The sequence below is a fragment of the Macaca nemestrina genome, chromosome 2 (genome assembly GCF_043159975.1).
Source record: "Macaca nemestrina isolate mMacNem1 chromosome 2, mMacNem.hap1, whole genome shotgun sequence".
Lineage (NCBI taxonomy): Eukaryota > Metazoa > Chordata > Mammalia > Primates > Cercopithecidae > Macaca > Macaca nemestrina.
Window position 1 is genome coordinate 118533382 of NC_092126.1, and position 25971 is coordinate 118559352.

The 25971-nt window shown below is 43.3% G+C and overlaps 1 protein-coding gene across 5 annotated transcripts in view; it reads left to right on the forward strand.

Annotated features, from left to right (window-relative positions):
- The window catches only part of LOC105480634 (calcium voltage-gated channel auxiliary subunit alpha2delta 3), a 932903-nt gene that overhangs the window by 845763 nt on the left and 61169 nt on the right, over positions 1-25971 (forward strand). For all 5 annotated transcript variants that reach the window (XR_011620085.1, XM_071091908.1, XM_071091909.1 and 2 more), the window contains 4 exons: positions 2837-2899; positions 5922-5992; positions 22517-22592; positions 25514-25566. Coding sequence is in view for 4 of the 5 variants with exons in the window: in XM_071091908.1 (XP_070948009.1) it covers positions 2837-2899; positions 5922-5992; positions 22517-22592; positions 25514-25566 (263 nt within the window). In the remaining variant the exon portion in view is untranslated. The remainder of the gene's footprint in view (positions 1-2836; positions 2900-5921; positions 5993-22516; positions 22593-25513; positions 25567-25971) is intronic.

Sequence of the window (25971 nt, forward strand, 5' to 3'; positions counted from 1 at the left end):
CTGCTTAGCACCCAGTATCAAACTGGCAAGGCTCATACTTGCCCCCCATTGGACGCCATCATTTTTAATCCAGCCTCTGACCAAGAGTTTCAACTTGTTGACTCTGGGCAAGATGATGGCCCTGGGTAACAGAAAAGATAAGAAAGGGAAAGCACAGAGAGCAAAGCATTGCCTGTGGCAGGGTGGGGAAAGTGAAGAGCTCAGGGAGGCCAGAGAAAGACCCGCCTATTGCAGCGAAACTGAAAAGTTCAGGTGACCACTTGTCAGTAGTGAAGGGATCTTTTCTGGCAGTCCCATCAGCTCTCAAGTTTCCCTTTTTGGGGGGAGGAAAAATCTCCCCACATCCTGTGGTCCTGTACATGCCTAATCCTGTCACCCATAGCCCTTAGCAACAAGTGCAAGACAGATTAATCCGAAGAGAATAGTAGTTAACATTCCATAGTGCCAAACCCATTCTTAGCTGAGCGAGACTTTACTGAGAGGGGCCTCTAACCCCTAAATCCTAGGAATGACTCTAACCTTCCTAAGTTGAGCCTTGAACCCAAGTTTGATGAAGTGTCCTTGCCTTTCATTAATAGGAGCCTTTAACCCACCCTCCCATGGGAGAGACTCTAACTCCCCTAAGTTGGGCCTCTAACCCAGTCCCATCCTTTATCCAGTTAGATGCACCCCACTTACCCAAAGCCAATCAGTTGGTGCATGCAGATGATTTTCCTTTGGGTCGGGGATCTCTTCAGTATCATCCCTTTGAGATTCACCAGAAAGATGTTACTGGAAAGGGCTCCTGATCCAGACCCCAAGAGAGGGTTCTTGGATCTCATGTAAGAAAGAATTCAGGGCAAGTGTATAGAGTAAAGTGAAAACAAGTTTATTAGGAAAGTAAAGGGACCAAGAATGGCTACACCGTAGGCAGAGGATCCCTAGGGGCTGCTGATTGCCCATTTTCATGGTGTTTTAAAATTGTAGGCTAAACAATGGGTGGATTATTCATGCCTCCCTTTTTTAGACCAATAGGGTAACTTCTTGACATTGCCGTGACATTTATACATTGTCGTGGCGCTTGTGGGAGTATAGCAGTGAAGACGACCAGAGGTCACACTCATCACCATTTTGGTTTTGGTGGGTTTTAGCCAGCTTCTTTACTGCAACCTGTTGTATCAGCAAGGTCTTTATGACCTGTATCTTATGCCAACATCCTATCTCATCCTGTGACTTAGAATGCCTTAACTTTCTGGGAATGCAGCCCAACAGGTTTCAGCCTCATTTTATGCAGCCCCTAAAGATGGAATTGCTCTGGTTCAAATGCTTCTTTCTGACAATGACATTCAGATCAGCAAGGATACAGAGTTGTCTGTTATGACCCCATGTAGACTAGGTTAAAACTCATTGTAGTACTAGTATAACCTAAGGCACTGCTGTCCAAAAGAACTTTCCACCATGATGGAAATGTCCACAAGTGTAGTCACTAACCAGAAGTAGCTGTGGAACCCTTGAAATGTGACTTGTGTGACTAAGGAACTGAATTTTTAGTTGCATTAATTTTAATTCAGTTGAAATTAAATTTAAATTTACATAAGGCTGGTGGCTACCATATTGGAAACACAGCTCTATGAGATTGCTTCCATAATGCTATCTCCTGACAATGGAGAAGGTTTATCAAGACTCCCTCCAGGACCAAGGTAGTGTCCCTGAGGCCAAGAGCTTCTTCAAATAGCAAGGCTGTGAACAGGTTACTCAAGTAATTCATCTGATCCCTTTGTATAACCGTGAGAAACTCTGCCGTTCACCAGAGCAGCCAACTCTTTTATAAAAGGTGCTAGCAGGGCTTTTAATTTTCTGTTGATTTTGCACAGTCACTGTCTAGTAATAAAGGACAGACTTTTCTGACCAACTCACTGCTGCCCTTTTGTGCCTAACCAAAACCACCCCTGTGGATAGGCAAATGTCCCAGAAAACATCAGCCCCGTGGTGGCCTGGAGCTGGGCGGAATTTAGCTCAGAGTAAAGATATGTTACAAATTAAATGTTGCAGTTGGTATGTAAAGCTGCAATAAATAGAAACTGAGTTACATCAAGGACGGAATTAAACCTTAAGTTTAAACTCCACAGCACTGTAATTAAAACTTAGCCTGTAGCAAATCATTCAGTTGAGATTAAAGTAGTGTGGGGGAAGCAGAGGTTTGGCCTTACCTTGCTTTCTACAATTTATAAGTCTGAGCTACCAAAAGCTAACAGCCCTGCCCCCAAATCCAGCTCCCAATTAAAAACACAGTTTGAAAACCTTTAGGAGGCCTGAGGGGCCCCTTTAACAGAAGTCTGCCCCTTCCCCCCTGCCTCAGTCTATGAACAAATTAAAAAATATTACCTGGTCCCCTGATGGTCCTCTGAGCTGACACGGTGTTTTCATTAATACATCATTAGAGTAATGACATTGTGCTGGCGTTTTGCTTTCAAAACAGCCTGCACTTCAACCGCCAATACAGGCTCAGGGGCTTCTGAGCACCTTGTTCCTGGGAAATATTATTCAGGTCATATAAAGAAAAAAAAAAAAGGAAGACAAACTGTAATTCATCATTTTTTAATGCATATGCTTTTTATCCGAATCTGGATCATTCAAGACTTGTTCAGTGTTTTATTTTTGTTTGTTTTGCAAAGTAAACACCGGGGTTATCTTAACCATGGCCTTAACGCCTAGAGCCAGCAGGCTTTTGCAATTGCCTAAAAACAATTGCCTTCCAAAAAAATAAGTTTATCTCAGGTTGGAAGTGTGTCATTCTGTTTAAAAGCAGTGTGATGGCCCGAAGTTGAAGCTGTTTTTTTTTTTTTTAATGTTCTAGACTGTGAACTGTTACCTCATAGACAATAATGGATTTATTTTGGTGTCTGAAGACTACACACAGGTGAGTGAAAATTTTCTACCAACTCAAAGTAAGGAGCTCAGAATGTGCTTGGGTCAGGGGGAACAAATTATGGTGTTAAAACTTTGAGACAATGATCTTTATTTAGGAGGTAATAGCAGGAGATTATAAAACCTTATTTCCATCCCTCTAAGAATGCCACAGTCTGCTTCTCAGCAGGCCCCAAAGAGTTTTTACCTCCCAGTGGGGGGTGAAGGGGGGTGACAGTGCCAGGGTCTGTTCTCTCACTCATAAAATGTTCAATTTATAGAACTCTTAGCCAAAGAGTTGTCTGTGCCACATAAAGAACTTTTGCCTCGAGGGTGGGGTGCCTTAAATGGTTTGGGCAACTGTAAGGTTTTTTTCCTTCCGATATTTCATCTTCGTATGTGTGCACACACATACACACGTATGTTTCTACATAATTTTTGTTTATGGCTTTCTTTCTGGATTTTGCTTTTTAAAAATCAGTTATCTGAGTTCAAGGATTAACAAGTTGGGCTCTCAACACCAAGGGACAAGGATCCAGAGATGGAAGAGGAATATTGTTCATTTGACTGCACCATGTGCAGTGTAGGGGTGGGAGGGAGAGAGATGAAAAGAAACCGAGCCGTGGGCTTGAGCACAGAAATCTCCAATCTACCTGAAAATCAAAATAAGAGTTACAGTCAATGGTACTGTAATAGAAAAACAGGTTTTTCCATTCAAATTTTCTGCATTAAAACTTTTCCTGCAATTAGAAATTGCATTAACGTATAAAAAAAGGTAGACTACAAACAAGTTCAACAATGCATATAATAAAGTAACACCATCAGAGGAAAAAGGTGGTTTCTAATGTTAGCTCTCTTCCTTAACTAGTTTTGGGATCATCAGCAAGTTCCTTAACTTGTCCAGACCTCTAGATAGACTCTGTACAATGAGGATGGTTGACTATGTAAGATTGCTTCTAACTCAAATATTTGAGTATACTAATACATTGTAATGAAGTCTCTTTTAAATCATTTAAAATTCTTTAGTAGTCAGCAGTATGATAGGTTCACTGCTTAATCAATTAGTTAATTGTCCTTAAGTGTGGCTTCTTAGGGTCTGAAATGAATGGTTTGATGATTTATAAACAGGCTCCAGGAAACTTGAGGAATTGTGCTTTCATTTCCTGTCTTATTTTACGAGAATGTTGTAGGATTTTTCAATGCACCTTGGTTGCACTATTGAGACTCAAAATGCCCATTCCCGGTCTCCTCTGATGCTGAACGTCACTAGACATGGGACAGTCGATGGACATTAGATAGGATAAATGGGCCCATGAAACAAGGCCAGTCCCTGAGACAGCAGGAAAGTCCTTTGACCCATAGTTATATGCCCTTTTGACTGGGAGGAGGAACATAAGCTTTCAACAATCTATGGAGCAAGAATGCAAATTAGTTGCCTGGAAGGAGGAGCTCTAGTCTTCTGCTCTACTCCTGTAGGGCTGAGATAGGAATGATCCCAGGGCTCAGGAAGGATGCAGTGGATGTCTTCCAGGGGTGAGTCCTGGACCAGTCAACAAATGAAGGAAACAGTGACTCTGTTTCAGCCATGAGCAGCCATGGCCACTACAGATTCTCTGCTCTTTCTCTCCATGGAATAAGCCTGCAATAGACCCAGTGAGCTGCCAGCCTGCCAGCCTGCTCAGCCTGGGCTTGTTTGATGTTGTCTGACTTCCTGTGCCCCAATTAGGATAATTCTTCTTCATCTAACAACCAGTTTCATTGAAACTGGCATATTACACGCACGAAATACAAATGTCCTTCTTGCTCCTAGCAGTAGTAGACGCCCACAGAGTTTGCAAAAGTTTCCAAGTTTCCCTGTAGTGAAAAAGGAAGTGCTCAATATTCAGTCAGAGAAATGTTGTTTCCTTCTTCCTCCTTTTCTCCCCCTTTACATTTTGCCAAAGTTTATATATATGTCTTGCTGCCTGAAAACTCCCAGGAGTGTGGTTGAGGTCATTCAGTTAGTTGCAGTGGAATTGGCGTTTAGTTAATACAAAGCCTAAGGAATTTATGTCATTTGGATCCTTATTGCAGTGCCCTCCACCCATCCACCCACTCACAAGCTACAAATCTTCAGAGCACGCAGAGTAGAGATGGGACTTCTCTGCTGGTCAACGCTGGCTCATTTCAGCGTGTTGGCAGAAGGCTGTTGCTGCAGGCTCTGTTCCATGCACTGCATACGCCCTCCCCCATGGGACACCTTGCATTATAGTGGCTCCAGAAGTTCAGAGGGCATGTATGAGGATGTTAATTCTTCATTCCACCATTCTAAGTTTGCAAATCTTGGCCAGCACCAAGAAGTAGACTTACAAAAACATCAGCCTGGTGGTGGGGAATGACTGCAAAGCTTTGAATGACCTTAAGACAGCCTCAGGTATGGGGGTAGGCCATTAGAAGTCTGATTGGCCACGCTGCCTCCTCAAGGGACTGGATAGTCTTACTCTTGGTCAACATGTCAACTGCCTATGACAAAACGAAAGTGATCCTCAAAAAGTGATTCTGAGAAAGGACGGATTCTCAACTGCAGGAAATTTATAGGGCTGATGAAGTGGACTGCTGTATTTCCCTAAACAGGTCATCCAGGAATTATAAACAATTCTTTTTATTAGTGCCTAGGAAGCCCTCTCATAGCCTGTTTCTGCCTATATGAAGTAGTATTTTAATCACAAGGGATTATGTGCAGATTACTACCTACTCCGTCCAAGGGAGTGGGGGGTGTGTGTGTGCACATGTGTGTGCATGCATGTTTTAATTTCAGCATTCCGCATGGGTTATGCAGCCCCCTCCCACGTACCATGGAAGCGTTCACATCTGCTCACTCGTTTGCTGTGTAATCCCCTAACTTCTCATGACTGTTAAAAGCTTTTCCACTGTCCTGAAAACCTGCCTTTTGCTTCTGTCAGTTCCAGGACACAGACTGTGTCCCTTTTCATTTCTTCTCTCCTGTTTGGGCACATTATTTATCTACACCTCCTCATATGTCTTCTTCCCCATAGACTGGAGACTTTTTTGGTGAGATCGAGGGAGCTGTGATGAACAAATTGCTAACAATGGGCTCCTTTAAAAGGTAAGGGTTTTATGGTCCAGTGCGTTCCCCCCAAAAGTTTTCCTAAATAAAATCAAACAAACCAAGGTCAAATAAAGCAAGCCCAGACTTGACCCCGTAGCTGGTTTTTACTTGTGTTCATGTTCCAAAAGATCTCGCTGAAATTTGATGCCTCTTGCACGAGTGTTAGAGTCTTAGAAACTCAGCTCACAATGAGTTTCCTGTTCACCCAGCAGAGCATTTATTGGAGGCCAGTATTGAAGTAGGAGGCTGCACTGTGATGTGATTGTGTCAGTCTGAAGCAAGTCACTGCAAAGAAGTAGGAAAGGTTTTCACCTGGCCAGAAGGGTGGAGTGTATTTTGTCTCCCATTGATGAACCTGGGAAGCTTCCTAGAAACCTGGAAGTTGGGGATGAAAGGTGATATTTAGAGACTTCTTGATGTTGTTTTAGAAAATCAAGTGAAAATTCTCAAAACCTGCTCTTGATGGAGGTAAGTTTAAGTCTGCTTCTGGAAGAAAACCTAGATGGTGCCAAATTCCATAGGTGGCAGAGACTGACTCCTCATCCTGCTGTAAGAACTCTCGCTGATCCTGAATAAAGCTTGTGTAGAACAGCTTCCTTACGGCCCCATGTCCCTCATGGGCAGGCCAGCCATGCTTTTGGGAACACCTAAACTTCTGGGAAAAGCCATCATCCCATGAGATCAGGTGTTAGAATGTCTCCCTGGGGGTTTGTGCTGTCTCCCTTCCCTTGGCCTACCAGGAAGAATGTTAGCCTTTGAAGTGGTGCTTTAATGGGCATATTTGATGCCATTAAATATATAATGGCAGGAAATCCAAGGATGGCCCTCCAGCTTCCCTGAGAGATCCATTGCACATCGGTGGCCAGTGGGTAGGCAGGCCCCTGGTTTATTACTCCCCTGCAGCTGAATGGCTAGGAAGTGTTAGCTCAGGAAATCAGACATTTAAGCTAGTCAACAAGACCAACTGAGCACTTTGCTGAAAGCAGGGAATTCAAAAATGATGACCCAGTTTTTGAAATTCCATAGCTTGTTTGTGCCAGAAGGGAGGGGAAAAAAAGAAATGATATAAAAAACTGGCCTAGCACCAGCACTTCTGCAATCTTGACACGCTTGCTCTCAGGCCTGCCTGTAGCAGATCGTCCTCTCCTGCTCCCTTCCCTTTAAAAAAAATTTCAAGTACAGTTTTCCTCTTTGCCAGGAGTCATTGTACACATGCTTGAAAACTCTGCTTGGATCTGGGCTGGAGTGGCTGTGGAGTTTTCCACCACTTCTTCAAGCTTCCTGCAGCAGCTCCTGGCCTGCCATCCAGGGCACCACTGACTTTTCCTATCTTTATGTGGATGTGTGCATTTGTATCATGTTAACTTGTTTTCAACTTGGTGGGAGAAGGAGACAAAAGATGAAGAATAATCGCACACGTGTTTCTCATTTGAAAGCACATTTTTCAACTTCTTTAACAAACCTATTTTTTCCTCTGCCTCTTGGATACTCCTTTCAAACTGTTCGGTGGGAGAAAGAGAAAGGCTGTAATGGAATTTTGAACCTCTAGTCTTCTCCTTCGTGTGGGTGAAGTACAGTTGGCATGCATCTAGAACTTCCTTTTACAATAAGAATAGCCAACATATTTGAGAAAAAGGAAGGGCTGGGAACTCAGTTATTACAGCAACTGCTGTCATCCAGGGGCTAGCTGACAAACCTCCTGGGCTTCTTTGAAGGGCCTCCTCACCGGGGCCAGTAGAGCATTGAGAGTTTGAGTTTTGGAGTCAGACACACTGGGGTCAAATCTAGGCTCTGACATTACCAGCTGCTTAATTTAGTCAGATTGCCTCTCCAAACAATGGTTTCTCTACATGGAAAATGAAGATGACAATAATTACTTCTAAGAGTTGCTGTCAGAGCTAGTGATATCATAATAAGCATAAAGTTCTTAGCGCAGAACTTGGCATGTATGAAGAGCTCAGTTAGTTGTGAACTGCAGCCGTGATTTTTGTTGTAGAACCTTGCTCTGTCTTGAATTTGCTTTCCACTTGGCACCAGATACTGCTTCATCTACATTTCTCTCCCTATAGGCTTCCTGTGACACTGTATGATGGGTCTCTAGTGTCGGAGGACCATAGTCCTTGCAATCACACATTCGTGCCCTTGCCCTTCCCAGCATGCAGTGCTTGCTCAGGGCATAAGGTTGACAGTCCTGTCATTCAGAGAAGATCTATATTTCAGAAGCAGTGAAAGGATATAGTTGGCTGTAACTGACAGCACTCTGGGTCAGAAGTCACGTACCATATTGAATTGAGCCCACCCCCAAACATGGGTTACATGAGGCTGCGTTGCTTTGGTGCTGTGGTTAGCTCAGATGAAACTCGAGATCAGTTTACTGTGCTGACCCCTCATCCCAGCATCTTGGACAGTACTGAGCTGACCCTCAGTTTCTTTATCTTAGGCTTATACCCAGTCCTAAAGAAACAAATTTCAGGCCGGGTGCAGTGACTCACGCCTGTAATCCCCCAGGACTTTGGGAGGCAGAGGTGGGTGGATCACTTGAGGTCAGGAGTTCAAGACCAGCCTGGCCAACAAGGTGAAACACTGTCTCTACCAAAAATACAAAAATTAGCTGGGCGTGGTGATGCATGCCCATAATTGTAGCTAATTGGGAGGCTGAGGCAGGAGAATTGCTTGATCCTGGGAGGCAGAGATTGCAATAAGCCGAGGTCATGCTACTGTACTTCAGCCTGGGTGACAGAGCGAGACTCCATCTTAAAAAAGAAAGAAAGAAAGAAAGAAACAAGTTTAATGCACGAGAGCCCCACAAACCATCTTCTCCAGAAAGACAGAGCTCCAAGAGGAGAGCACTGCCACCTTTCCTAACCTCCCCTTTGTTTCTCTCCCTTGGTCACTTTGCTGCCTCTCTCCAGGGAAGCAAGGCGATGCTTGGGAAGCAAGGCAATACTTGCCTAGGTGACAGCAGACCTTTCCCCTGACTATTCTGACCACTCACCTCGTGACCCATTGGCTGTTCCACCTGACAGTGCCATCAGAGGGAAAAAACATCCACTTCTGGGTCTGTAGTGCAGGTGGAAGGAAAACCACTGATTTATGTGAACAAATTAACAACTTGAAAGAATTTTGAGAAAGTCTCACAGCAGCATGTGAAACAATCTAAGAGGCAAAATTGGCCGCTCTTGGGCACTTTAGTTGACTCTTTGACCTGACTCTATCTAGCCAGCTTACATATGACCTAGTATCCAGGATCCAACTCACAGAACAATAGCTTCAGCAGCATGATGGTAATAATCATGGCTGCCTTCCTGAGCACCCACCAGACTCTAGGCTTGGGTTGTCCTTGACAGATCTTACCTCTTTGCAGGCTTTCCAATAACTCTGAGACAGGCATAAATAGGACCAGTTGCATAATTTGCAGGGCCCAGTACAAAATAAAAATGTGGGGCCTCATGTTCAAAAACTGTCAAGAGGTTGTGGTTTTTTTTTGTTTTTTGTTTTTTGTTTTTTTTTGAGACAGTCTCGTTCGCTCTGTTGCCCAGGCTGGAGTGCAGTGGCGTAATCTCGGCTCACTGCAACCACCGCCTTCTGGGTTCAAGCGATTCTCCTGCCTCAGCCTCCCAAGTAGCTGGGACTACAGGCGTGCGCCACCATGCCCAGCTAATTTTTGTATTTTTAGTAGAGATGGGTTTTCACCATGTTAGCTAGACTGGTCTCAAACTCCTGACCTCAGGTGATCCCCCCAACTTGGCCTCCCAAAGTGCTGGGATTACAGCATTTTGCTTGCTATAATCCCATGAGTCACCACGCCCGGCCTCTTGCAACTATTAAGAGAAAATCTAGTCTCAAAATCCTTTCATTAGAATTTGTTTACCCCCGGTAATGCAAATTCAATGTTGTCATGTATCCAGGGAAAAGGGGGAAAATACAGCCTGCCATAGGAGTCTTCTTCTTTCAAGGTTCCTGACGGGGCCTTTGTTACACTCTGGACTTGAAATAAGAAGACTTCAGGTTGAGCACAAGATTCTCCACTCTGTGTTCATGGACAGTGTCTTCAGCCTTTCTGAGCCTGTTTCTTCATTACCAAAATAGGGACCTCAATGGATTTTCTGAGAATTAACTAAAATACAATATGTTAAAATACTTTTCAAATTGCAAAGCCATTACAAACAGGAGATAAGAATATCTTTTGAGTAGAGTTCCATATGTCTGCGTTATTCTTATTTTCCAATTTTCTCCTGTTTTGTTTTGTTTGTTTGTCTTATTTTATCATGAATAATCCCCAAAGGATAGTTACTACATAGCAGTTACCTTTACAGCACAGCGTTGGGGTGGATTCGTGGACCTGAACTCTCTTGTGCATTAGCATCCCCTGGGAACCTTTAAAAACACTCCTAGGTTCAAGCTGCAGCCCAAGAAATTATATATTAAGTTGATTTGGGGATGGTGCCCAGGCACTTGTGCTCTTTAAAAGCTTCTCTGTGATTCTCATGTATAGTCAGCATCAAGACACCAGGTTAAAAGCATGGCACCAGTCTAGCTACTATGCTCTTAGGAGTCACCTGATCTCTGCAACAAAATAGGAGGAAAATAATTATTCAAATACCTACAAGTGAGGGATAAATGGAATGATATGTGAGTAACTGAAGTGTCCCCAGCTTGAAGGTACATACGTGCCTACAGCCCACCCTCCTGAGCGTGGGCACTCAGCCTCCTTCCTGGATGTCTCCCATTATGACCACAGGGGAGATGCCTGCAGAGCACAGTCAGCTGGCACAAATGGATCGTATCACAAAGTGAGAGCTCCTGGGGGTCCTCTCTGATCCATGACTTCCACCTTTCTCTGTTTCCTCTGTTCTTTCTCCTCTTTCTAGACTTCTAAGTAATGTCTGAATCCATCTCTTCCTAGAGGGAAGAGCCCCCAGCCCATCTTTTGGAGGTCGATTTCTTGGATTATCTTCTTGTTCCTGCATCCTCCCTTTAGGGTGTGATGGGAGGGGCCCCCACCTTCAGTGCCTTGATGGTGCTTGTATTAGTCCATTCCCCCACAGCTATAAAGAAATACCTGAACAATAAGAAAAAGAAAGAAAGAAAAAAGCAATACCTGTGACTGGGTAATTTACAAAGAAAAGAGGTTTAATTGGCTCACAGTTCCACAGGCTGTACAGGAAGCATGGCTGGGGAGGCCTCAGGAAACTTAGAACCATCACGGATGGTGAAGGAGAAGCAGGCATGTCTTTACATGGCTGAAGCAGGAGGAAGAGGGAGGAGGGGATGTGTTACACACTTTTAAACAACAAGATCTCATGAGCACTCACTCACTCACTCACTATCACAAGAGCAGCACCAAGGGGGGAAATCTGCCCCCATGATCCAATCACTTCCAGTCTGCCCCCATGATCCAATCTTGGCCCCGCCTCCAGCATTGTGGGTTAGAGTTCAACATGAGATTTGGGTGAGGACACAGATCCAAACCATATTAGCACTTTACTCTCCTAGAAGCCCCAGGGTGGGACTGGAACTACTGATGCTAGGGCAAAACACTAAGCATATAGACAGCAAGGATAACACTCTGGGTTAATCTCAGGTAGGGCACCTTGCTCCAGCAAAATATCTAGTAGATTGCTAGTAAGACATGAAAAAACAAAGGCTCTTCCACCGTTGTCCAATTCCTCTCCTCCCTTTCCCCTGTAAGTAATGTAATACATCTTGTCTGAGTTCCACATAGCTGGGCACCAACCTGGATATGAAGTGCCATTTGTTAGACAAGAGGCACAAATATGACTTTTAGGACATTTGAGCCAGGGAGACTGAAGGGAAAGTTGGAATGAGTTCAATATGGAGCCCAAGGAAAGAGCAAGAGCCTTCAAAAAGCGGGTAAAGAAAGAAATCTTCACTGAAGGATGAAAATGTGGCTGTTATCAAATATCCAGAACTTGAGGGTTTACCCTGGGTTTTTTGCTTTTACCAACATCCTTGTGATTTCTGGAAAGACCAAAGGCTCTTCCCTTATTCTTTGTCTATCTGATTATGCTCAAGGTCAGAAAGACCAGTGGAGCATACCTGGCCCTTGGCTTGCTGGAAAATGGACTGCTCTTGAATAACTTGTTTTTGTTTTTGTTTTTGCTTTTGAGCCACTAATAGTACCTACCTTTCATGGCCATTGTCTTATCTGTCTCTCCCTTTTTTTTTTTTTTTTTGGTTGCAACTGCTAGTGTGTGTGTGTGTGTGTGTGTGTGTGTGTGTATGTGTTGTTTTGCATGGTTTTTCTTGTTTGTTTTTCTGCTGTGCTTGGTGCAACACACTTCAGCTTTTACCCCTCCAAGGCCATTCATATTTTCCCTAACGGATCTGGCAAATGTCCTTGTCACTGCACCCCACAAATGTTCATTAACATGGCTGGCTTGTATGGAATTCCCTGTGGCAGCTTCTTCTGCTATTTAAATCACCTTTCTAAAAGGAGACACATCCAGGTAGACTCCAAGACTCATATCATTTCTTATCATTTCTACTTCTGTCTCTGTGTAGTGGGACTTGGGAGCTTTTTCCTGTCTTTGGTAATCACATTACACTTCGGCGAGTGCCCTGGCCTTGGAGTGTAGAGAGTGTTAAAGGAGAATTCTGTTATGTTTGGATGGCTGCTCGCCTTTAAGGCCAACTGCCCCACTGATGTCTAATACTCAACAACTCATGTAATGAGTGTAATGGCTTTTTGGCTTCCTGCTGACCTGACCATGTCCTCAGAATTATGCTTTGTCAGAGGTGGCATTGAAAGGAACAAGGAGACAGATTGGCTTGGACAAGTATATTTCTGGGCCAAACTTTCTGGAATGCAGAAACATGGAGCTTCCAATGAACCACTCTTTAAAATCCAAAAGCTGCTGCTCAAGCATCCCCAGTTACAGCAATAACATTAACTGCCCTCATCTTCACCATGCAGTCCGTCTCATTTGTTGGATGTTAACTATAGGCAAGGCATTATTCCAAGCAGTTAACATGCATTACCTTAATTAATCCCCATCACAATTCCATGAAGTAACTACTAATATTATTTCCATTCGACAAACAAGGGACTAGAAGTGGAGGCTCCCAGCAACTTGTCAAGCTCTCTCACAGGCGTGAGTGAGAAGACAGAATTTGAACTCATGTCTCTCAGATTCCAGAGCATGTGCTCCTGATCACCATTCATGTCTTCTCCATAGTTGGAGCAGACTAGCATATCTTCTACAGAGATTTTTCTTTTTACATTCATATTTGCTCTGCCTTAAGAGATAGTAAAAGAAAGTCTTTCTTTCTTTCTTTCTTTCTTTCTTTCTTTCTTTCTTTCTTTCTTTCTTTCTTTCTTTCTTTCTTTCTTTTCTTTCTTTCTTTTTTTTTTTTTTCCCTTGAGACGGAGTTTCGCTCTTGTCACCCAGGCTAGAGTGCAATGATGTGATCTTGGCTTACTGCAACCTCCGCCTCCTGGGTTCAAGCAATTTTCCTGCCTCCACCTCCCGAGTAGCTGAGATTACAGGCGCCCACCACCATGCCCAGCTAATTTCTGTATTTTTAGTAGAGAAGGGGTTTCACCATGTTGGTCAGGCTGGTCTCAAACTCCTGACCTCAGGTGATCCAACTGCCTCAGCCTCCCAAAGTGCTGGGATTACAGGTGTGAGCCATTGCGCCTGGCCAAAGAAAGTCTTTTAATCAAACTTGGAGTCCAATGTATTAGTTAGGAATTGGTCCAGCCACAAATAACAGGAAAATCCAAATTAACAGGGACTTAAAGAACATAGGAGGTTGTTTTTATCTCTTATGGTAAGGAAGTCTGAAAATACTAATTTGGGACCCTCATGTTACAGACTCAGGACCACAACTTTTTCTTCTACCTTTCTCCAAGATGGCTTTTAAGCTCAAGATTACCTCATTGTTCAGTGTAGCTGCTGAGCCCCAGCCATCACATCTGCAATTCAGGCTTGCAAAAGAAGAGTTCAGAGAGTTCCAAAAGGTCCAGAAGGCCAAGTTTCAAATTACTTAATTAACATTTATTTAAATAAATGCTTTAAATAAGATTTTTAATGTGTTAAGCAGCCTCCCGTATAATATTTGTGCTTAATCACTTGGCCTCACCTCACTCCGAAGAAACCTGGGTAATGTGCATATTGAAAAGTTAGAGTTCTGCTCACCAGAAGAGGAGAATAGTTATTGTGAAACTACTGATAGTCTCTACCACATCCAGCAGGCCCGAATTTGCTTCAAACCATACGAGTCCTCTGGCTTCCTCTGATAACCCCTTTGGAAATCTTTGAGTGATAGGGCTGTATTCATAACTCTTAGTCTCCCCCACCCCAAACCCACATGCCCAGTGCAGTCCTGAACACAAATTGTCATAGCCACCCTCTAACCACCTGTCCATGTGCCTGCCTGACCCCAGACAATAGAAGTAGGAACATTCCATAACACCTGTTGGGTTTTACCAATAATAATCATGACAGCAGCAATACCAATACTCAGAGGTACTGACATTTATTAAGCCTCAATGACATGCCCCACACTGCCAAGTGCAGTACAGGCATCATTATAGTGTAGTTGCTATGAAATGTAGACCTGGCTTCACCAATGTGGCAGAGCCCAAGGACGCTCCCCCAGAATCAGCTCTCTTGCTTCAAATGGGTTTTGCATTAACTCATTCCCAAAGCAGAATTCAGCTTTTTCCTTCTAAGAAGGCAAAAGAAATTTAATATTTTCAATATCGAATTAATTGTGATTCCATTTTCCCCATCAGTTTAATAAGTGAAGCTAATTTCCATGGGAGGGGCTGCATGAATGGGCAAACCAGCTGGCAGCTACGTGCATTTCCTGGGCACCCATGAATTTTATTCCTTGCCCCAGGAGCAAAGCAAATGCGGTTGGTAGAGCAACATCCGCTCTGACTGGGGACAGGGACTGTCTTGATGCTGGAAGGTTGTTAGTCTCCCCAGAGCCCCCTTCTTTCAGAGGACCCCATCTTCTTGGCTCTCGGGCACTTACACTTGTTTATCAAATCAGTGCTGCTCTCCAGGACAATGGGAAACTCTGTTCATACTTAAGGTTTGCAGGTGGCAACTCCTATTTGGTGAGTCAAGGAAGTACCCCTGAATATGTCCAGACTGGTACTAAGCCCTGGGAGGATGTGTCTGGGTTTTAAAGTGGAACCAACCCAAATGTCCATCAATGACAGACTGGATAAAGAAAATGTGGCACATATACACCATGGAATACTATGCAGCCATATAAAAGGATGAGTTCCTGTCCTTTGCAGGGACATGGATGAATCTGGAAACCATCACTCTCAGCAAACTAACACAAGAACAGAAAATCAAACACCGCATGTTCTCACTCATAATTGAGAGTTGAACAATGAGAATACATGGATACAGGGAGGGGAACATCACACACCAGGGCCTGTCAGGGTGTGGGGAACTAAGGGAGGGATAGCATTAGGAGAAATACCTAATGTAGATGATGGGTTGATGGGTGCAGCAAACCACCATGGCACATACATACCTAGGTAACAAACCTGCGCATTCTGCACATGTATCCCAGAACTTAAAGTATAGTAAAACAAAAAATAAAATAAATAAAGTGCAGTTCCTGCCTGCAAGCTACTTACAGTTAAGGTGAAAGAGGAAGAAACAACACAAGAAAATGCCAGTGAGATATATCACATTCTAAAATTCATGGCTGGCAAACCTGTTTGCACATTAGAATTCCTTGGAGAGCTTAAAAAATAACTTATACCAGATCCCCAGCCCAGACTAATGAAATATTGCAGATAGGTGAGATGCTCAGGTATCATCATGTATAAAAAATTACTTTGGCCCAGCTCAGTGATGGATGCCTGTAATCCCAGCACTTTGGGAGGCCGAGGTGGGGGAAGTGCTTGAGCTCAGGAGTTCGAGAGCAGCTTGGGCAACCACCTCCAGCACATGAGACCTCATCTCTTAAAAAAAAAAAAAATTAGCTAGGTGTGGTGACATGCACCTGTAGTCGTAGGTATCCAGGAGGCTGAGGCAGGAGGATCGCTTGAACTGAGGAGTTGGAGGCTACAGTGAGCTATGATCATGCCACTGCACTGAAGCCTGGGTAACAGAGCAATACCCCATCTCAAAAGAGAAAAGAAAAGAAAATGTATTTGAAGTTCCCTAGGTGATTCTAAAAGGCAGCCAAAGTTGAGAATCACTGTTTTAAACAAATGCCAATGTGTATGCCTTAGGAATTGAGAGTGAGTTTACGTCCCATTTTCCAGATTCTTCTGATGAGGCCTCATCCCCACGAGATCCCTAAGGAGCAAGATATCTGCCGAGTAGCTGGTACTATAGGCATGTGCCACCACGCCAGGCTAATTTGTATTTTTAATAGAGATGGGGTTTCACCATGTTGGCCAGGCTGGTCTTGAACTCCTGACCTCAAGTGATCGGCCCACCTTGGCTTCCCAAAGTTCTGGGATTACAGGCATGAGCCACCACACCTGGCCTTTAATCAATTAATTCTTATGGTTACTGTTCTTATTACCTGGGTAAAATGCTGATGGGATTAATATCTCAGTATCTACAACTTTGTTTCTCTTTATCAACTTCCATTGATGAAAGGTATAGATTTGGTGCCAACCAGATCCTCTGCTTAATCTACCAAATGAGTGACGCTTTCTTGTTGCTCCCCAGTCAGTGTTCAGCAGTGAACCCTGAGAGGTCCTAATAGCCTGTGTGAGGTTTATTCTTGGCTAATGATGGGTGCTCATTAGTTAAGTTGTTTAACTAATTTCCAGTTGGAGGGCTCAAGGGCAGTAGGACCGGGGTTTTGTAAATTCACTGCCTCTGCTGTGTTAGAGACACTGCACTGATCTTAAAGAACAGTGCCATCTCTGCAAGAAGTTGCTGTGGGATGAGATGGTGACTGATACGAGCAGGAGAGAAGGGAGAGCACATTTTGGATCTTCTATTAGCACTCCTATCAACAGGTTGAGCTTTCTACTTTCCTGGCTTTCTGAGATGTAAGAATGAATAAGGGCTTCCCATGGCGACTGTCTCTTCGTTAAGAATTTCCTGTGTTCCTGCCCCATGCCTTTTCAATTGCAAGTTGAAAGCTGCCCCCAGAGGACACATTTTATAGCGCAAAAAAAGAAGACATATTTTTACATGCTACCTTAGTGAGTCATTTTGCTTCTCAGACTTTTCAATTCGGAATTGCTTAATTATGTCCCATGATGGATCTCTATGTCAAATGCCTCCCTTGTCCTGTTTTTAGGGCTGTATTTGCAGACATTAAGCTGTTTCAAGATTGTTTTTAGGCCAGTTGTTTAGCCAAAGTGAGCTAATTTGATGAATCATTACAGGAAAATTACCTGGCCTCATGGTACATAGTAGGTGTTTAATAAATGTTGAGCCCCACAGTTGCTAACCAGCCTAAATTAGCCAGCCTAAATTAGCTGAGCTTATGCTGTTAAAATGCAGCCTGCTAATTCTTAGAGCAAATATTTTTCTTGGTCAGGATTTTTGTCTAGTTGGAAAAGAACAGGATCAGCAAAATGGCTTTAAACATATCATAATGTCAAGAGTTTGTCATCCAAGGCTCTACCCAGCATGGGTGCGGGGCTACCAGGCTTTGTTTGCGTTGCTTTGAGCTGCTTCTTCAGAGGCTGTATCTGCCTTCTGTGAAAGTTTAAAGTTTCAAAGTTCCACCCATCCGTGTGGGCACACAGTGATGCTAATGATAAGGTCGGTTGGAGTGGCCTGGTGGTGATGTCATGGGGATTAAGGCATGTTATCTGTAATAAGAATACACCCCCACTGCTGAGTGCAGCTGCACACAGCACCAGCCTTGGGCTGGGCATGATTCTCAGAGCTGATTTTAGAGTCAAATGAAAGCAGGCAATTATCATGTTCTTTAACTATAATCAGCCGAGCAGGATACAGGTAGCCGCAAAATGGAGTTATTTAAAACAGTAACAAAATCACTTCAAAAAGGGTAATAATCTGGAAGTCTCTTTCTGCAACATCTAGTTAAAGCTGTCCAAGTGTGGAGAAGACGGGGAAGGCTTATTTTGTAACCTCCTCAATGGCAATAGTATCGGGAAAGCCTCCTTTTGAAATAGAGGAGTGGGGGACAAGGGGAGGGAGAGCCTTAGGACAAATACCTAATGCACATGGGGCTTAAAACCTAGATGATGGGTTGATAGGTGCAGCAAACCACCATGGCACAAGTATTCCTATGTAACAAACCTGCACGTTCTGCACATGTATCCTGTAACTTAAAGTAATATTTAAAAATAAATCAATAAATAAAAGACAGGAACCTTGGCCTGGGGACTGCCCCGGAGCAATTTAGTTTAGCCCCAACACGTAAACTAGAGCCTTTGAAAATGATCCAAGGAGAATCCTGAGTTTCCTGCCATCTGTCAGAGTAGTTACCATGGTAAGAGGTATTCACAAGCACAGCCAACTGGTCCAGTCTGGCCTGGTGACTCCTCATTAACCCTTCAGCTTGGGTTGAAAGTTGATTCTGGACATTGGTTATGAGACCTTATCTTGGGCAGCGTTTCTTGTGACATTCCAATAAGACCCTGGGCTGGGGAACAGGTCTGAAGTCTAAGCATTTCTTAGAATCTACCAGAGCCTGCTTCTGAGCAGAGAGCAAAAGGAGGTGGATTCAGCTTGGCCCCCTACTACATCTGGCTCTGTCACCAGTGATCTATGTGAACTTGGGCATATTTATTTAGGCTGGCTAAGACTTGGTTTTCTCCTCTGTAAAATGGAGATGATTATAATCTATCTTGTAGGGATGTATATAGAGGAGTACCTGGCTTTTGGTTGCTAAACAGAGTTCAGTAGACATCAGCTGTTGTTATCATTGCCCTCCGCTAAGAAACCCATGGACAGAAGTTCCTGCATCATCTCTTGGTAACACCAGCACAGCTTCTGATGGTGTCCTTGTATTGCAGTAGCAAGCATGGATTTTGCTCTGCATTGTCTGTGCCAGTGAGCTAAGAACACCAGGAGCCTTGTTCATCTTTCCGCCAGCTGGGTAATGCCTGTGTCAATTCCCATTGCATTAAACACCAGCCCATTAATTAGTAGTGGCAATGAAAAGATACCAATAATTATAACAGCAGCTATAGCTGTGCTTCCTGTTGAATACTTCCTGTCTAGCAGGCACTGTGCTGAATGTAACACATAGATAACTTTCTTTAACCCTATGACCACCCTATAAGGTAGACATTATTCTCACCATTTCACAAATAGGAAACTGAGGCACCAAGAGGGTTAAAAAGACATTGTTATAAGTGGATGAGTTAGGATTTGAGCTCAGGTATTACTGACTTCAAAGATTTTCACTGTGTCACACTGCCTTCCCTTGAGCCTTTGGGAACAGCGCAGCTTTAAGAGCCCAAACGCTAACAAAGAATAAAATCAGTCTTCTGTTGTAAGAATCTTAACAAAGTTGGCACACTTAGAGCATTTTTTAGTGTACTTCTACACAGCTGGTTATTTAGATCTCAGAACATCTCTGTAACTGTTTAATAAGTCAGGAAACGAAGCCTTTGAAGAGTATCAGCAAGCTGCTCAACAATGCACCCTGGAGACTGAGCGCGGTGGCTCATGCCTGTAATCCCAGCATTCTGGGAGGCTGAGGCAGGCGGATCACAAGGTCAGGAGTTTGAGACCAGCCTGGCCAACATAGTGAAACCCCATCTCTACTAAAACTACAAAATTAGCTGAGTGTGGTGGCATGCGCCTGTAGTCCCAACTACTCCGGAGGCTGAGGTGGGAGAATCGCTTGAACCTGGGAGGCAGAGGTTGCAGTGAGCCGAAACCACGCCAATGCACTCCAGCCCGGGTGACAGAGAGTGAGACTTCATCTCAAAAAAAAAAAAGAGAGAGAGAGAATGGACCCTGAATATGCGGCAGGACCAACTTTTGAAACCATGGCCATCCTGCATCCATGGCTATGAGACTCCAAGTACATGCACGTTCCTCTCAACCCCATGCTGCCTCTCACCAGGCTCTGGCACATGTTTTAGCTGTAGACACAGCGTTGGGCAGTGGGAAAAGGATAAGTCAATACCAATTCTTGCCAAATGCTAGAAAGTCCTTGCAGGGGTACCTGTAGAAATCTCCTGAGTGAGGATGGAGATCGTGGCATGGCGGGCCAGTCAGGGACCAATTAGAGTTGTCCATTGTGGTCTGCAGTTGAGTCTGTGACATATCCTGGTGTCTGGGTTAGTGCTAGGACTGTGTCAATGGTGAGAGCATTTCTGTGAGAAGTTTGTGCGGGGACATCCCCAAGCCTAATGTTTGGCTGATTTATGGTCTTCGTTTCTGTTTGTATAAACAAAGCTTCAAAGCTTCTTGCTTGCATCTGTGTAAGGAAAAAGCCAGAGGACAGTGAAGAAATACTCTGGTGAAGAAAAGACCTTGAGGACTGGCTACGTGACCACTGGTATCCCCTTGGGCTTTGCTGCCCAAGGAGTGCTGTGTGCTGCTGCTGGTTAGGAGCTGGCTTTCATCTTTCATTTGGTCAAATGTGGCTGGTTTTCTGCTTGGTACCCACAAACGACTGTGTTTAATCCATTTATCAGTAATATCCGTAACTTACTGTCCAGATAAGGAGGCCTCCAGATCACATTTTGCAGTTGGCCCCTTTGTTCTCAGTTGTGTCGTCATCTGTGTAACATTCGTGCAATCAAGCAATCATTTATGCATTCACCCTTTTAAAACTGAATGCCTTCTGTATGTTGGGTGCTGTACTAGGTGCCAGAGGTAGGTGTGAAACAGAGCCAACACCAATCCTGCTGCATGGAGCTTTTACATCTAGAGGTCTTTCCAACACAGCAGTAAGTGCACTCAACATTAACCATTGTACTATTCTAGGAAGGAATTCCTATGGGGAGAATTTCATCCAGTCATGTAGAAGCACATGTATTAAAGTGTTTAAAATCTCATCTGGCAGTTGTTGTGTAACTCAGGCTGGACTTTACGTGTCTCTCCTTCGGGGTGCTAGGCATGGTGGGAGGGGATGCCGAAGGGAAGGTGGGAATGCCAGACTCCTTTGGCTATACCTTTCAAGCATGGGATAAGGTGTTCACGCCATCTAAATACTGGAACATGTATAGGGGCAAAGAGGGAGAGCTTGCCCCATCACCCCCCGAAGGTTTGCTGAAAATGAACTGACAAAGGGCAGGTGAATAGGAAAAAAAGGCACACAAAATGTATTTTAATATGGACAACACGGGGAATCATAGTAGAATGGTTACCCAGTAACCCAATGGGGTACAGATGCTTAAATGCCCATCTTCATAGAGGGAGGGGAGAGGGGGAAATAGGGCTACTTGAGGGATAATAAATGACTTTGAGGGGGAAACGAGTGGGCCTACTGCTCAGACAATGTTTAGTAAATAATTTCAATGGAAGTTGAATGGGATGGAGAGCTGACAATGGTTGGGGAGAAGTTGGTCTGGGCTCTAGGTGTGGTGTTTAATTTTCAGTCTCTTTCTCTGTGATATGAGTTGTAATCTTCTCTTCTCTAGTGAATGAAATGTCAGGAAAGGCAATTGTATTCCTCTTTGGCAGATCTGGCTTTTAGGTAGAAAAGGGAACTTCAGAGAACAGCTTCATCCTGTGGTTTGGGAGAGACAGGATTAAGAGACTGTGGGGTAAGGGAGACAGGGAGCAAGGTCGGAGAAACCTTGAGACTGCTTCATGTCGAAGCACCATATTTTAGGGTAATGGTTTCTGAGTCCCAACACATGCTACCAGAAATTGCCATTCACTTTTCCTTTGTAGAATTGTTGGTGGGGGAATTAAAGTACATTGAATAATGTTAAAGTAAAACATTTTTGCAACTGTGTAAAGGTCATAATGGGGATGAAAGCTTTACTTTTATCACCAATGTAGGAAAAAAAATGTCCACTTTGTTTCATAAGCTATGCTGTTTTCAAAATAAGATACATTCACTCTTATGGTGGTGACAATAAGGAGTAGGGATTACAATTAGTAAGCCACTGGTTTCCCACACATTGTCAATGTGCAGGGCTTATCCTGGTCCAAACCTGCTTCCTGGTGCTTGAGAAACACAGAACCCTGCCATGTTTTATCCCAAAATGGCTCTTCTTGGTTCTCCTGTCCCTTGGAGACATGGCCCAAGTAAATTCCATCCGGGTGTTAGAATCCAGTTCAGAACAGCACATTCCCTTTGGAATATCTTGCTCAATGCAGACCATCCTTCTTCAGACCAAATGACTGTTATATCAAGTTAGATGGGTCCTCATCCCCTTCTACCCTTCCCGACACCTTTGTTCCCTTTGTTCTTCAGATTCCAAGTAATAACATGACTGTGCCTCCAGCACTGGCCTTTGCTGGGCTCCTTGTTCATCATCCACGTTAGAGCTGCGTGGTGTTTGTCACTGTTGCCCTTGATGATAGTGACTGCTCACCTTGTAGTACATAGCATCAGTTGGTTCCCATGTTTTCTCATTTAGCGAAGCTCCCTTCCATTTTTCTCCTGTAGAATTACCCTTTATGACTACCAAGCCATGTGTAGAGCCAACAAGGAAAGCAGCGATGGCGCCCATGGCCTCCTGGATGTAAGTACTATGCTGTCACCCAGAAAACAGCTGCATATTTCTGTCTTTCTCCCTGTCTGAGTGTTATCTTCCTCTTTGGAGTAATCAAGTTTATCTTTTTGCAAAATCAGGAACATTTTGACTTTACTCATTAAAAAAACACTTCAGGCCAGCCGCGGTAGCTAACGCCTGCTATTCCAGCACTTTGGGAGGCTGAGGTGGCTGAATCACTTGGGGTCAGGAGTTTGAGACCACCTTTGCCAACATGGTGAAACCCCATCTCTACTAAAAATAAAAAACTTAGCCAGGCATGGTGGCATGTGCTTATAATCCCAGTTACTCAGGAGGCTGAGGCAGGAGAACTGCTTGAACCCGGAAGGCAGAGGTTGCAGTGAGCCAAGATCATGCCACTGCACTCCAGCCTGGGCAACAGAGCGAGCCTGCCTCTCAAAAAAAAAAAAAAATTAAAATTAAAAAATGTCACTGCTGTTTCAACTCAAATCCAGTGATCATATGAGTGAAAAATGGGTCTAAAGCCTTTGATGGATTAATGCAGCAACCCCCTTGTGATGGATAGAAAAAGGGAGAAGTTTTGTTAATTCTCCCATTTGTATGTAAAATAACTTGGTTTTGTTCAACAGAACTTTTCCTTTTAGTTTGTAATGGAGTTGTGAGCTTGTGTCCTAATTCCCATTTTGATCACAGATACTCCCTCTCCCCTAATCATGCCACCGGGTTTCAGCATCGTTTTCCCTGGAGCTGATTCCTTGGTGATGTCACAGATGAGGATCAATCAGCATAGCTATTGTGCCATTAGAAACTGGCTTTCAGATGGCCAGAAATTAACTGTTATCACTTACTCCCAAATTAAAAATGTAATTTACAATGCATAGACAATGTAAATTTGGCCAGCAATACCTAAAACCACAGAAAAAAAAAAAAAGATCTAGTGTACCTCTGGATAGTCTGTCATATGTGTTTAAATATAACCCTTACAATGCTATTGTTTTGTAAATACCAAAAATTAACCTAAAATTTTGTTTGAAACACAACGTTTAAAAGCTATTTTGGCTTTAAAATATATATACTTTCTAATTTGCAGATGTAAGATGTTACAAGGGGATTATTTAAAAACCAAATAATTAACACGGTTCTCCTACACTGAGGGAGCAAGAAATGATTCAGAGCTGGCCCATTTGTGAGAGGCAACTAAAGGGACAAATATTTTGAAAAATACAGCTTTTTAGTGAGACTCACTATGTCTTTCTAAACCCAACTCCCCTAACCTTAGCATGAATAGTTCCAGACATTAAACGTTCCTAAGGTATGTTTTCATCATTAGATTTAAAAGCTTAGTGGCTTTATGCTTTTAAATGATAATGTGCATTTAAATTTTTTAATCCCATATTTGCATAATCCCTTTGTTTATTCATATATTGAGCCAATGCCTGGCACGGAATGCCTTCCCCTGGCCTCAGAGCGAGCTGCCCCTGCTACTGCCCTCTTTCCCCCTCAACCTCCAAAGCTTCCTTAATCCTTTTATTTACTCTCTCCTCCCCCTGACCCACATTACCCATCCCAGCAGGTACAAAGACACAACATTGTCCCATAGTCTGACCACGCCGGTCTTTTTGAAAGCAAGATGATTATTTTTCAAGCCATAAAATGTAATGGCAGAACCGCAGGACTGCAAAGTGTGGTTTCAGGAAACTGTTAAAAGTTCACATCCTTATCTGACCCTAATCCTGGCGGCCCAGAACCCTGTGATTCAAGGAATGATGTGGAAGCACTCAGTCGAATCAGAGCAAGAGATACACCAAGTCTGAAATCTGGGTGGGCTTGGAAGAGCCTCAGCATTGTTGTTGTTGTTGTTCTGCACATTTACTTTCTGGCCGGACTGGGAAAGTTTTGAGAATGATTGGGGGCATGTAAATTTGTTCTTGTTTCATTTAAAACTGGATAATTCCTCCATTCTCACTTCTAGTTCTTATAATTAAAATGCTCAGAAGGTGGGATTAAGCAGCTCTAGCTGCAGAGCCAGGATTTGGCATGCATTTCACTTCTCTGATATCTAAAGGCAACCATAGAAGGTTCTGAGATTCTTCTGGACCTGACATCTGGAGCCCAGAGCCCGGGATTTGCTAGTGTCATTGCCTGTCTCTCAAGTCCACGCCCCAGTCACATAACTGGCATAGCTAGGTACAAAGAACCGACTGAGGGGGAGACTTGGTATTTTCCAGAATTCAGGAAATTGAATTATCCACATAGGAAATATCACAGAGTAAACAATCCAACTGCTTTTTTAAATTAAAATATTCTGAAATAAAGATTAGGCTTTCAATGCCTTCTTTTATAGAGTGAAGGGGATTTTCAGCAAGGATAAAATCACATGTTTATATGGTTATCATTTTTTTCAAGTCCAAATATGTAAGTGTGAAAAAAGGCAGCTTAAATCCTACATAATTCATGGACGGCATTAAAATCAGGTGTACGCAATTTTTGCTTATTTTAATGAATGACATACAGTGATGGAGAACAGGGAATCACCTTTCCAAGAGGCTGCCCTGCCAATTACCATTTGAAATTAGTTATATGATTCCAGCCCCCTCAGCATTAAGCTTCAAAATATTAGCCCCTAGAGGGTAAAGGTTTAAGCATCGGGTGCTGAACTTCCTTTTTCCTCCTACTGATAACCCTTGTATTAGATCAGGTTTATTTTACTTGTAAATCACATCTCACTGGAGTGGAGTTCAAAGTTTTAAAATGTTGGTTTTAGGATACAGTATCCAACAATTTTCTTCCCTTAGCTAGAACGCCACTGTTTTTTAACATGGTATCAATCTCTCTAGAAGAATAACATTGTCCTTATGTAAAGCCCTAAATTAAGCTACAAATTTTGTGTGCAATACATTGTTTTTAATGTACTGAATTCTTCTCTTCAGCCTTATAATGCCTTCCTCTCTGCAGTAAAATGGATCATGACAGAACTTGTCTTGTAAGTAAAATCTGCCTTTTTGAAAAGGATTAATATTTTCCTTTTTGTATCATAAAGTGAACTTAGAGATTGTGAGTCATGCTTTCAATAACCGTTAGATTCCTAGTGCTCTCTCTTCATTGAACAGCTCAAAATATTGAACACAGAGACCAAAAATGATCTTTTATTAAGTGATTCATGATCACTCCTTTGGCTATTATGTCATACTTTAGCAGATTAACAGTTTGCAGTATACAACTAAATTTACTTATTGTGGTTACTGTTCAATTTCACATGGATGTCTGGCTGTTTTGACTGCAGCCTGGGTGGGCTGTGGTCAGAAGAGCACACTGCTGTGACTGTCCACCAGGCTACTTTGGCTGCCTTGGCCTGTGCAGGAATGGGAGATGTGTGAGATTGTCCGCT